This window comes from Orbicella faveolata, unplaced genomic scaffold (assembly GCF_042242905.1).
Source record: "Orbicella faveolata isolate gen_17 unplaced genomic scaffold, um_ofav_v1 contig_26, whole genome shotgun sequence".
Classification (NCBI taxonomy): Eukaryota; Metazoa; Cnidaria; class Anthozoa; order Scleractinia; family Merulinidae; genus Orbicella; species Orbicella faveolata.
In genome coordinates, this window is record NW_028301554.1 from 3,423,590 (window position 1) to 3,436,044 (window position 12,455).

A 12,455-nucleotide genomic window follows, 5' to 3' on the forward strand; every position below is an offset into this window, starting at 1 on the left:
GTGATAAAAATGGAAGAGAACGGGCAAAATAAGCCTCCCACGCTTAACTTCCCTCACAAGTTCGGGAAGTTAAGCATGGGAGGCTTGTTTTGCCCGTTCTCTTCCATTTTTATCACTGCTGTGTCTAGAACCCTCATCATACGTGTGTGTGTCACGCAAAAAGTAAAACAAAAAAATTGGGTGACTTCGCGGGCCAGCGAAGCTGTAACGGCTGTAACCAAAATGCGCGGATGTGCCAGCCTGCACTGGTATATACACAAAGTGTGCCAGAATTTTTTTCCTATTGAAGAATTATATGCACAGTATATACACCGAGATGGCTGCCGCAAGATATTCGTCCGATGTTCTGCGATCAAGCAACTGTCAACTTTCCGAGGCCATTCAAAACCTCCCTCCAGAGCTTCGTGAGAAAATTTACAAGGAGTATCTCGCAATAAAAAGGAGGCAAAGAAAGGAAATGGGTTAGGATGAGGTACATTATGATATTGAAGAGGCACCATTGTGCGAAAAAAGCTCAAGAACTGTAATGGTCATGTTTTGTCGTAAATGCGACTCCTGTGGCCTAAAAGAACTCTGTTACGAATGCTATAAAAATGGAGAAAAACGCTATCTCGGCAACCCCATATATGTTGAGAACGACTACGCCGAAATCTTTAAGAAATTTTACTGAGCGGCGACGATATAACCTTCGTTCGAAGGAAAAGTTTTGTTTTGAAATCTGTGAGTTGCGTGACGTTTTTCTCAGAAGACTGGAACCAAATATTTCCCAGGCCCTTGGACGAGCAGTACTGAAAAACATGGAGGTCACAACTCAAGATTTTTTTGTTTGGGCCGAAAAAACGAACCAGAACATAATTTACAAAAAAAAATACGCTCAGTCAACGTGCTGTAAGTTATTTTTTCACCACAGAAGCTGCCGAAGTGAAGCGAGCAGGAGGGAACGAGAAAATAGCAAGATTTGATCGCAGCGTTCGATCGATAGTAACATGAAATATTCTTGAACAAGGTGCTCAATCGAGCCCGTTTAAGTTTTCTCTGCTTCTAGCATGGCTTCAACGACTTGATATGTCATCTGTCTGGGCTCTTTCAGCCAAACGGGTGTAGAAAGTTCCATGAAAATAAAGCAAATCGCGTGGAAAAGCACAATCATTTTGGCCTTCAGAAGTACTGTTGTGATATAATTTATTCAGCCAATCTCTAATTATGCGTCAGTCAATTCCAGCAGTGCCCATCCCCCCCCCCCGCCCCCCAGGCTAAACCCCGGGCATTAGCATTTTTTTAAAAAAATGGGCAAATTCCCCGGGGTGGGGACACATAAGCTGTCTAAATGCCCCGGGGTGGGGACGAAGAAAGAGGGCAAATGCCCCGCCCCCGGGATCGCTCGCACGAAGATCCTGAAGATCGCATCATTTGAATTCGCAAACCTTAAGTATTTCAACTCCACTTTCATGAATTTAAAAAATGCTAGGCTAGTTTTGAATGCGAAATGCGAAATAGTCGTGTTCACGACAGTGATTGTTTTGTGATAAACAAAATATAGTTCACCTTGTTGCTTATATTTATAAGCTTACAAGTAATGAAGAAATATCTGAAATTGAGAAAACATACCTTTAAAAACATCTACAAGTTTCTCTAGTACTTGACGGAGAAGCCATTGTTCGACAAACGCCTCGTCTTTCCCGATGAACTCATCCATGGCACTTTCGAAAAAACGTGTGTCAAATGCCCGGGGGTCGCCCCGGGGTACGCAAATGCCCAGCCCCCGGACTGTGATGAAATTGCGAATGCCCCACCCCCGGGACTGACAACATGAGCAAATGCCCCGCGGTTGCCCGGGGGGGGATGGGCACTGCTGGAATTGACTGATGCATTATAGCTCAAGTGTGACATCATCTCGCCATCCAAAAGCGCATGCGTATGTGTATATACTTGGAAATTTAGGAAAAGGACAGAGAAGCTACACCACAAGTGAAAGGGGAGGCGAACGGATCAATGTATATAGCTTGCTGCATTATACTATTTATCAGCAAGCAAATGAAGGTGCTTTTGGATGTGAGGTTGGCCCCCTCTGATTCCTAATACGGCACGTACAGGCGCTTGTCAGGGGTATGGGGTGAGGCCGTCCACGGCGACAACCCCGGGTGAACCCGCCCCGGCCCAGTGGAGACTGGGGGGTGCTCAGAGGTCTCTCGGGATCTCAAACCTCGTTCCCACAGGTAAAATGGGAATCGACAGCCACCTGGTCAGCGGCGGGAAAGTCCTAGCCGGGGCTAGGCAAGAACAGCCAACGAGCACCCCCCGACAGGGCTTTTGCCCTTTTGTGTGACCTGTCACGCAACGTCACGCGTGACAGTAACGTAACCCAGTCACGCAACGTCACGCGTGAAGGTAACGCGGAGTAACACAATCATCGTTTTTTAAAAAGACTTACAGATAGTTTTGTGTTTTTCCGCTCAAAATTTAGTTCAAATTTGTGCTGTACTCCGCAAGTTTTTTTCTATATTCTTCCCGAACCTGGTTTCTTATTTTTTCAATATCTGGCTAGATTGGATTTGTTTGTTTTTGCGCAAAGTTTGAGCGTAAAGTCTCTTTAAGTTGGCGATATTTCTGCATTTCACGTGTGATCAGTTGAAACTCCGTGTCAGAAACGCGATTATCATTCAGAGCTTGTGAGACAGAGATGTCTATCGAGTCATGTTTTGCAATAGCCAGAGAATGGATTCTCGAGTGCTTATTAACTTTGCATTCAAGCTTCTTGTTGACAACGGACAGGCCAGTGGAAACTGCGCCAGATAAAGCTGCTATCCCGGCAACAGGCTCGCCGATAACAATTCCAACACCAGTGAGTGATGTTGCAACAGCCCCAGAAGACAGAGCTACCGTGACGGCGCCAAGGCCAACCGCGGAATAGTGAATCGCTTTCCGGGCTTTTTGATATTTTTTCAACACAAGCCTGTAATGCTCAACCTCAGCAGAAATTCCTTTTTCAATTTTACTTATCTCAGTTAGCCGGAAATTCTCGGCATTTGTCGTTTCGGGAAGGCTTGGATAGATTCTTCTTTCATTCTCGGCAGGCGGCGCGCTTGGAGGTAACAGATTTGCTGAAGACATTGCGTATATAAAGAAATTTAATTTAACTCTAATTCAAAAAGAAGCGGGAAGCCTTTGAAATCAAAGAGTTCGCCATTTTCATCTTTCACGCTAATAGCGATGATATTTATAAACTCGCCTGTAGAACAGTCTCGCAAAACCTGTTGCGGAGAACCATGGTAGCTCACCTTTTCATAAGGCTTCCCTTTCACATCAAACAAGGCTGAAACATCTGACCTTTTGCCAGTGAACAGATTCCGTTCTGTGTCGATCAAATCACAATGAATGAAATATGTCGTGGAGATCTAAGCCGTTTTACGAACGTTAATAATACGTTCTAATACCAAGCAAATACCAAGCAAATTGGCTAAATCGCGATCAAGTTCAATTGGTTTTGCCCCAGCCCCAAAATTTCTGATTACAAGCTGGCCAACAGGTTGGTTTATTGCTGTTTGCAACTCTTTATATTGATATTTGGCGAACAGACCGTCTATTTCTTTTGCCATTCTTTTTAAACTGTAATGCCCTGGGAGTAATTTACTAACTGATAAAGCTATATCTTTGTCTTTATCTCCCAAGGTGGCTGAACCTTCATTTTTCAAAGTGTCCCAGCTGTTGAATAAACTACAAGATATGAGTTTCATGAAATGTACTTTCGGTATCGGTTCTTCAAAATATATAGTCTCTCCGTTCTCTTGCGTGACAATAGTGAGAACAACCATTTTATATTTAACAAACAAAAATTGTGTTCAAATACAATGGCGAATTTGTGGAAAGATCCTGAGTTTGTGAAAAAAGCGGATGCTGCGAAGAAAAAGGCGTGGACAAATTTTTTAAATCACTTTCCAAAAGCCGGTTCGTTTCACAAGAAAGCATCGACGAGAAAAACAACGCAACCGCAGAGGTGTTTTTCAAAGAAAGCGAAGGCTCGTTTCAAAGTGTCTTCGGTATTGGAGCGCGGAAATGAAACAAGCCCTTGGTTTGGGAGACAGCGGAGGTTTTCCTTACCAATTGTCGCCACTTGGTTCAAAAGTTTCCTTACCCATCCCTGCGGTACCTTTCGACGGAAAAGCGCCAAGCTTGAAGAAAATATTCAACGCCGAAATCAAAATCTACGTCACGCCTGACCAATATTTCACGTCAAAATTCAGAGAAATATTTCAAGAAATCAAACTCAGGCATACTTCTGGAACCGAATCAAAACACTGGTTAGGAGGGCCAGACATGAAATATTGGCCGCAACAGCTCAACGTCGCAGTTTTCTGCGCCACACAAGGTTGCGGAGTTTCTCGCGAAATCTTTGACAGCGGGATGAATCTCTCCCCGCGGATAAGAGCTTTTTATATCTTCCACGTGTATTTGACGGTCAGGCGCATTTTGTACCAGCTAGGAGGAATTCAGAGCATAAGCGCTTTGCCTGGAGACCCGACGTTCAGCCAAATGAACAATCATTATGACGTTGCTTCGTACAAAAGGATATACGACGAGTTCGGCATAGACCCCTCGAGCGATTTTCGCTTCACACAACGGAAAAACCACGGCTTGGGAAGTGTATACATTGGCGTGACAGGGCACGGGCCGTTGAAAACAGGAACCGCTTATCCAGGAGGGTTCTATAAATTCAGTGATGAAGGCGGTGCGGCAAGCAAAGGAAATCTGCTTTCTTTCATTGAACCTGATGCCGTGGCCCAGTATGACTGGTTCGCGCCAAACACAGCATCCGGTTTGACGCAGGTGGGCTTGTCGAGAATCAACCAGTCAATCGAGGCTTTCGTTTACTGCGTCCTAGGCGCGCAGCTGAACGTCCGCAGCAGCATTCTCGGCTCTGGTGGCCGGGCGAAAGAAGCCCAAAGCGAGTTCCTGGTGCTGATGGAAGACGCGATCAGACAGTCCGACCTGGCCAAGAGCGTGCAAAGGTACCAGCTCGCGGTGGATCAAGCGAACGTCAGGCTCAATCTTGCTGTAGCCCCCATGACCTGGCTTATGCCTGCGCAAATGATATTAAACACCGAAAGCACGATCGGTTACAACAACAACCTGAAACAGGCGGTCTCCGGGATGAAACTGGGGGTCAACAACGAGGTAAACCCGGAAACAAAAAAAGCTCCGCTCAAACTCATGGCAGGCGGCCCGTCAAAAATTAACCCTCCCAACAGCCATCCTTCAAACCCGATACACATAGCCGCAACAGCCGAATCAAGGAAACCAGCTTCGACAGAAACTCAGCAAGCACAACCAACGGCGCAAAAAATAGAGCCCAAGGTTCCAGATAAAACACCGCAACACGAAATAAACAAAACGGCGGTAATTGTCGGTGTAGTTGGATTATCGGCTTTGCTGTTCATGGCTTGGCGGTAAGCTACCGCTACTTCTTAAAATATTTTTCGAACAAAAAGGCCACCGCGGCAAGAATGAGCAGCCAGGTGTGCTCGGCCAGAAACCCGACGACTTGGCCGGCGGCTTTGAACAGGAAGCTCACTACCGATCCTATAAGCCCGGGCTGCAGGGAAGCGAGTTTCGCGCCAATATCTTTTAGGCCATTTCCCAAAGCCTTGCCGGTGGCTTTCAAACCTCTGGTGAGGGCCCCGATGACAGCTCCGATTGTGGTCTCTGCAGCAAGAAGTATTGCTGTTACCGTCACGCCATATATTTTGAAGATCTCTTTTACCCTTTCCAAGAGAGGCCGCGCCCTTTCCCTTTCCGCAATCTCAGTTTGCAAACGCGCGATCTCCTCGTTTCTTTCTGCCACTCTGTCTTCTGCGTCTTCTATGTCGGATGGCAAGGCATTCTCATCTCGGATGATCTCCTGATCTTCTTCGTTTTGACGCTTCAGCTCGCTTTCCCGCTCTTTCAGGCCGTCCAAATTTTTTGTCTCGTTGAGCCTTTCTTCCATCGAATTTCTGTTCTTTATCTCTTCCGCAATACTTGCTTCAAGGCGGGCTTTGTTTTCATCTTGATCTTCTAGTTTTTTTACTTTTTTTTCGCGTTTTTTTCTTTCTTTCACCGCTTTTTTAAAATCTTTTTCTAAATTATTTGTCAGTTCTTTCTTCCTTTTAATTTCTTCTTCATATTCTGGCAGGTCTTTGAGTTGATCAATCTTGGCCTTTTCTTTATTTAACCGATCATTAAGAGACATCACCAATTCATTTTATTCACGAAATTTTTGTTCCGCTTCTGCCTTTTTCTTTCTTAATTCCTCAAGTTCTTTTTGCCTTTTTCGAATTGAATCAGTGTTTATTTGGATAACTTTTTGAGCAGGATCTCCCAGGGCATTTTTGACAAAGGTTTTTTTTTAAGAATTCTTGCTGTAAACCTTTGCCATCATCTAAAGCTATTTTGGTCTCACCCCCTCTCGGGCCAACAACCACTATCTTATTTTTGGAGAATTGGATGTCCAGCTCTTCAACTTTGGCGTTGGGGTAAAGGGCTTTGATTAATTTTTGGACTCTTTTTATTTCTTCGTTTTGTAAACTGGGGGGGGGGGGGGGGGCACAAGAGGGATTGCGGAATCAGGAAGGATTCCCGTGTTCGGGTCTCTCAAAGCTTCCAGCCTTCTTTCAATCTCTTCGTCTGTAATTTTCCTCGATGTTTCCACATAAGAAGTTTCAGGCAGCCCTCTCTGCTCGTGTTGCCACGTTTGCAGTTCTATTGTCTCTCCGCGGTGGTAAGGAGTGGACCACGCGTCTGGCTCAAAAGGCAGGGTTCTTTCGGCCTCTTTTTCGCCATAGTCGTCTCGATCATCTGTATGACCCAGGAGAGTATCGCCTTGTTTGTAACCAAATTCGCCACCGCCTTCCGCCATAGCAATATATTTCAATTCTGTTTTTTTTAAATTACAAAATAATCGCCGATGTATTAATACAATGTCAGTGCCAGAGAACCTTCGCCCAACGTACAACGAAAAGACATTACACGCCATGCAGGCCGAGCGCGCGGTCAAGCGAATCACCTTTATCCGCTCTGAAGCCAACCCCGGAGATAAGCTGTATGTTTCCGTGCCCAAGCTGAACGAGAACGAGGCTCTGGTGCTGGGCTCGCTAGCGCTTCGCTTTGACATCGACATTTCTGGAGGGCACGCCAACAACTTCCTTGTTCAGAACGTCACGCGGGCGCTCGTTGACAGGCTGGTCGTGAAGTTTGCAGGCACTATCCTGCAAGACACGATTGGGTATGACATCTACAAAACTTTCGAAGACCTTTTCCTTTCGCAGGAAAAGCGAGACAACATGCTCCGCGAAGGGATTCAGAGCGAGGATCTATGCAAGATCCGCTCAGGCGCGGGAGACAAGAAAACCCCGGGCGTCGACGCTGAAAACAAGCTGAACGAGGTATACGGAAGCAAGTACCGGATCAGGCTTGACCACCAGATTTTAACTAACCACGGTGTTTTCTACCCCCAGGCCCTTTACAACGACCTCACGTTCGATGTAAAACTTGCTGAAGCTATACATGTGGTCAAAGGCTCCGACACAACCCAGCTGAAATACAAGCTGACCAACATCCAGCTCGAGTACCAAATTATCCGCAGCAAGACTCTGGCGGACGAGGCACGCAGCGTTTACTCCAGCGGCAAAGAGTTCACTTACGACCACGTGATGCATGACAAAGAGGTGTCTTTCAAAAAAGGAACTGACACGAGGATCAACATCAAAGTCAACGCCCAAAGAAGGTCACTAAAAGCCCTCCTCCTCCTGTTTGTAGAGCCGTATACTGCGGGCGACAGAGATTCAGAAAAATTCATCTTCCCGGATCTGACGAAAGTCAGCGTCACGGTCAACGGCTCGCCCAACATGCTTTTCAACGACGGCATCGAAGGCAAGGACATGTGGGAAGAGGCCCACCGCTTCTTTGTGAAAGAAAAAAATAAAACCGAGCACATGAATGCGACAAAGTTTTACACCGGTGATTGTGGGGCCGACGAATTCAGGCAAATCAAGGTTTGTGTTGGACCAGATCTACGGCCCTTTCCGCTTCAAGTTCGACTACATCGTGCTCATCTGCCCGACATTCGCGCACAACAAGACCTACACAGAATTGGTGAAAATGATCCAAGAATGGATGTGATAGTATGCGAGCAGCACGACGTGGAAAAATGGTTGAAGCTAGTGAGATGGCTTTTCGAGGGCGCCAACACGCTCATAATCCTCGATGACTGCGCAGCCTCCAAAGATGTGAAAGGGCGTACAGGCGAGCTGGTAAATCTCGCCTTTTCTGCTCGACATATGGGCATCAGCGTTTGGGTGCTGACCCAGAAGATGACCGGCATAACATCTTCCTTCCGGGAGAACGTGGTGGCGATCGTTCTCTTTTACACCCCCTCGGCTAAGACCACGAAAGCCATCTCCGATGATTACGCTGGCGAGCTCTCCCCGGATGGGTCCAAAGGTCTGGTTTCAAAGCTGAAAGAGCGAAAGTTCTCTTATCTTGTGTTCTCGCTTCGCCACCCCTACGGGGTAAAGTTATTTTGAATAAAAAAATTAAAGTTGAATATAGCCTTGAACAATGGCTGAAGAAGAGGCCGCGTTAGCAGAAGTTATGAACCTACTTCAAACCGAGCCCGAGCCGCCGAGTGGTCCAGCAGGTGGCATAGTTCCAACCGCCCCCGGACCTGACATTCCTTCTCTTCGTGAGCAGCTGGCCGTGCTGGTGTCTACAGGCAAAGCCAAAGAGGCCATCGGAGTGCAGTTAACCCACGAGCAGGTTAAGCGCCTGAGCGACAAAGAGGTCGAGAAATACACCAAACGCTACGAGACGTACGTGGGCTCAAAGACAACAGAAAGCCTGATCGACAGCTTTATTTTTCTTGTAACCAAAGCGGTCGGAATGGCGGTTGACATCAAAGACATCGACGCTTACCAAAAAGAACTCAGAAACGACTACATCATAAACAAAGAGCTCTCCAATCTGGCCGGCAACCTTGCTTTGAAGTGCGGCCGGTTTCTTGCTGCAGCCAACGCGGCGCTGATCACCACAAAACACATTGACTTTAATTCGCATTTGGAGAGAAAGGCCGAACAGAAATTGGAAGAAATTCCTCAACAGCAATCCTCAACTCCCGCTGAGTGATTGCATAACGACCGCAGAGTAATTTCTAAGCATTATTATATTTGCTCAGCATACGCATTTGTTTCAGAATGTCTACCGAACAATCCGAGAGCGCGCCTCAGGGCGAGACCCAGACAGCCCCTGCCGTCGATATCACACAGCAAGCGACAACTCCAACTGCAACCACGCGCGTAAAAAATCCCAAGCGTGTGGCTGCTGGAAAAAGGGTTTCTGAAAGAACGCAGCTGGCCCGGGAGCAACAGAAAAAAGCCGCTGAGGCTTATTATAATTTGGTGAACAACAAGGCGGAAGCCACCACAGCGGCCCCTGAGCCAGCCCCGACTACAGAAGGCGAAAGCCCAAAGAGCAGCGGAGAAAAAAATAGCAGCTTCAGCACCACCCAATGGCTTGCTGTTGCCAGCATAGTCGTTTCACTGGTCGGGATTTATTACAAACGGGAAGAGCTCAAGCCCGTACTCGACAAAAAAACGCCGCTGCCCGCGCCTGAGCCCGCGCGTGTTGAGCCAGAACCTGCTCGCGCGACACAGCCAAAAGGATTAAAAAAAATGATTTAAACTTTTGAGTGTAAAGTATATCACAATGCCAAAAGCAAGCATTGCACAGATTCTAATCTCTTCAGCCGCAATTGGTGGCATTTCGCTGTTATGGTGCGACTTTACCGTAAAGGCTTTCAAAAAAATCATGTATCTTGCCGACGAAACATTTTTTTAAACGTCCGCAGAAAGGGCAATGAAAAGAGAAATGGAAAGAAGAATAAAAGAAAAAGATGAAGAAATAAGAAGAATAAGAGAAGAAAAAGAAGAAGAAGAAGATATATATATAAATTAATTTTGTTTTAAACTTTTGTTTTTACTTATATCAACCGCTATCATGTCCGACAACAAGCTTGTCAAGACCGTCATTGACGCCGCTACTCTCACTGGCTTAGCTGCTGGCATCGGCTGGGCTTTAAAAAAGGTTGTGAAAGAGAATTTCACTTCTGACCCCAGCAGCAGCGCGATGAATTACGTGCAGTTCACCGCCGTCATGGCGGGCAGCATTGCGCTCAAAAAGTACCTCGAGGACCAAAAAATCCTTCCAACCAGCGTCTGAAATTAATGATTTAAAAAAAAGACTCTGATATATAACAACATGGCGAGCATCGCGATTATGGTTGGCAGGGCTGTGTTGAACGCAACGGCTTTTATCGGAGGCAATTATCTGGCCAGGGCGCTCGGCGGGGGCGACAAAGCTGCGCTTGAAGAAAAAAAGCGCCATGACAAAGCTCTCGAGGCGCACCAAGCGGCTTACGCCAAATACACGCGCGACCGCACCCATCTTCTCGACTGGATTGCGACCAATGCGCAAATAAAGGCGGAGGCCAAGCAGAACATCACCAACACTGACTGTGCCTTCAAACTCTACAACCAGGCGCATCCTAACGAACGAATGATACCCCCCAAAGAGCCCAAGTTCTCAGGTTTCTATCAGCCGAGCGAGCAGCAGAAAAATGGTGAACTCATGTTCGTGGGCGCAGGGGCTCTCGCTCTGGGTTACGCAGCCTTCCGGTTCCTTTAAACTTTTTTACGCCTTACTTATAGTATGGTATGGACGCCAAACTCGCAAAGATATACTACGGCCCCGGGGGCTACTGGAAAGGTATCTCCGCGATCAAAAAATTAGCCGAAGCTGCCAAGGTATCTGAAGAAACCGCAAAAAAGTGGCTGATCAAGCAAGCGCTCTGGCAGATATTCCTCCCCGAACCGAAGCGAATTCCTCGACCGAAATTCGACGTTCCCACACCCAACGCGGTCCACCAGGCGGACCTTCTTTTTCTGCCGCACGACAAACTACCCCGCGGGCGCAAAGTTTTCAAATACGCGCTGACCGTTGTCGACGTGGCCAGCCGCTACAAAGAGGCCGAGCCCCTGACTTCGAAAAATTCTGATGAGGTAGCCCAGGCATTTCAGAAGATTTACAAGCGCTCGCCTCTCAAATAGCCTGAAATGCTGCAGGTTGAACACGGGCGCGAATTCATGGGCGCTGTCACAAAAGAGATGGAAAAACACAAAACATATATCCGGCGCGGGCGGGTTGACATTCACCGCGACCAGGCCATTGTCGAACGTTTCAACCGCACCCTGGCTGAGCGGTTGTTCGGGCGCCAGTACGCAGTGGAAATACTGCTCCCTGAGGGCCAGCGGTCCACTGCCTGGGTGAAAAGACTTCCAGAAGTTGTTGCTGCTCTGAACAACGAGGTAACAGCCCTTATCGGCAAGAAACCCGCCGTTGCCATCAAAGAAAAATCTGTTTATGCAAGGCCGTCGACACCTTATTCAAGGCCTGTTGGGAAAAACGAAAAAATACTCCCCGCCCTTGTCCAAGTTCGTTATCTCTACCAGCCCGGCGAGCTTGAAGGTGGGGTAAAAAGAGCCACAGACTCAATCTGGTCTTTGAAAGTTTACAGCATTGAAAGATCTTTCACCAAACCGGATCAACCCGTTCTCTACTATCTGCGCGACGGTCCCAAGCGCGGCTTCGTTCGTGAAGAACTGCTGGTTGTCCCTCCAAACACACAATTACCCCCAGAGCAACTTTGAAACTTCAGCTTCTAACTCTCTAAGTTCATCATCCGCTAATGTAGGCAATATATCAAAGCTGGTGTACCCGTAAGCTTTTGAATGGATACCATCGTCACCTATCCATCTCTTTGAATCGAACGGTGAAAGCGAAATTTGTTTAGATGCATGCCGTAGATCTCGTGTCCCTCGCTTCGAAGAATGTTCATTCCATGCCATTGCTGCTTCGCACCAAAAAGCGTTTCCTTGTACTTTTCATGCGTTATTTGTTTCTTGACAACGCTCTTTTTTACGCCCTTCGCTTTTTTGATATTTTTTTCGTCCGCCTTCAAGATAGAGTACATTTTCGGTCTCAGACACACGCACTCTGTTATGGGGGTTCTGGCGCACTCGTCTTTCATCTTTCCTAAGACCTTTTTGTTCACGTTTGAGTAGAGTGGGTGCTCTTTCGGGTAGTCGCTTGTGTCGTAGTGGCTTATGTTCTTTTTTATGTCTTCGTAAACGTCTTCTGTTTCTATCTCAAGCAGAAGGCTGTCCGTGTCTGTGTACAGGAGTTCACACTTCGAACCGTACTGCTTTTTCAAGTGGTTGTAGAAGAAGTCGTACATCAGGATCTTGCTGTTGTCAAGGATCGTCATCCCCGTGTAGACTGGCTTGTTGAGAAGCAGTTTGCTTTTTCGCATGTCGATTCCTGCCATGTCGTTTGAAAATATAACATGCCTTGAGTACAAAGGGCTGGCG

General features: G+C 47.0%; 4 protein-coding genes across 6 annotated transcripts in view; all 4 read left to right on the forward strand.

The window, feature by feature from the left end:
• Nucleotides 1-12,455, forward strand: part of LOC110058667 (uncharacterized) — a 62,147-nt gene that overhangs the window by 1,269 nt on the left and 48,423 nt on the right. The gene's annotated exons all lie outside the window — the stretch shown is intronic.
• On the forward strand, nucleotides 4,042-5,485 carry LOC149107683 (uncharacterized). The gene has a single exon (XM_089296308.1). The coding sequence runs from the start codon at nucleotides 4,054-4,056 to the stop codon at nucleotides 5,446-5,448; it is 1,395 nt and encodes a 464-aa protein (XP_089152434.1). The 5' UTR covers nucleotides 4,042-4,053; the 3' UTR covers nucleotides 5,449-5,485.
• Nucleotides 6,585-9,370, forward strand: LOC149107684 (uncharacterized). Its single transcript, XM_089296125.1, has 2 exons — nucleotides 6,585-8,027; nucleotides 9,224-9,370. The coding sequence occupies exons 1-2, from the start codon at nucleotides 6,954-6,956 to the stop codon at nucleotides 9,368-9,370; spliced, it is 1,221 nt and encodes a 406-aa protein (XP_089152251.1). The 5' UTR covers nucleotides 6,585-6,953.
• Nucleotides 10,288-11,441, forward strand: LOC149107685 (uncharacterized). The gene has a single exon (XM_089296261.1). The coding sequence runs from the start codon at nucleotides 10,288-10,290 to the stop codon at nucleotides 10,711-10,713; it is 426 nt and encodes a 141-aa protein (XP_089152387.1). The 3' UTR covers nucleotides 10,714-11,441.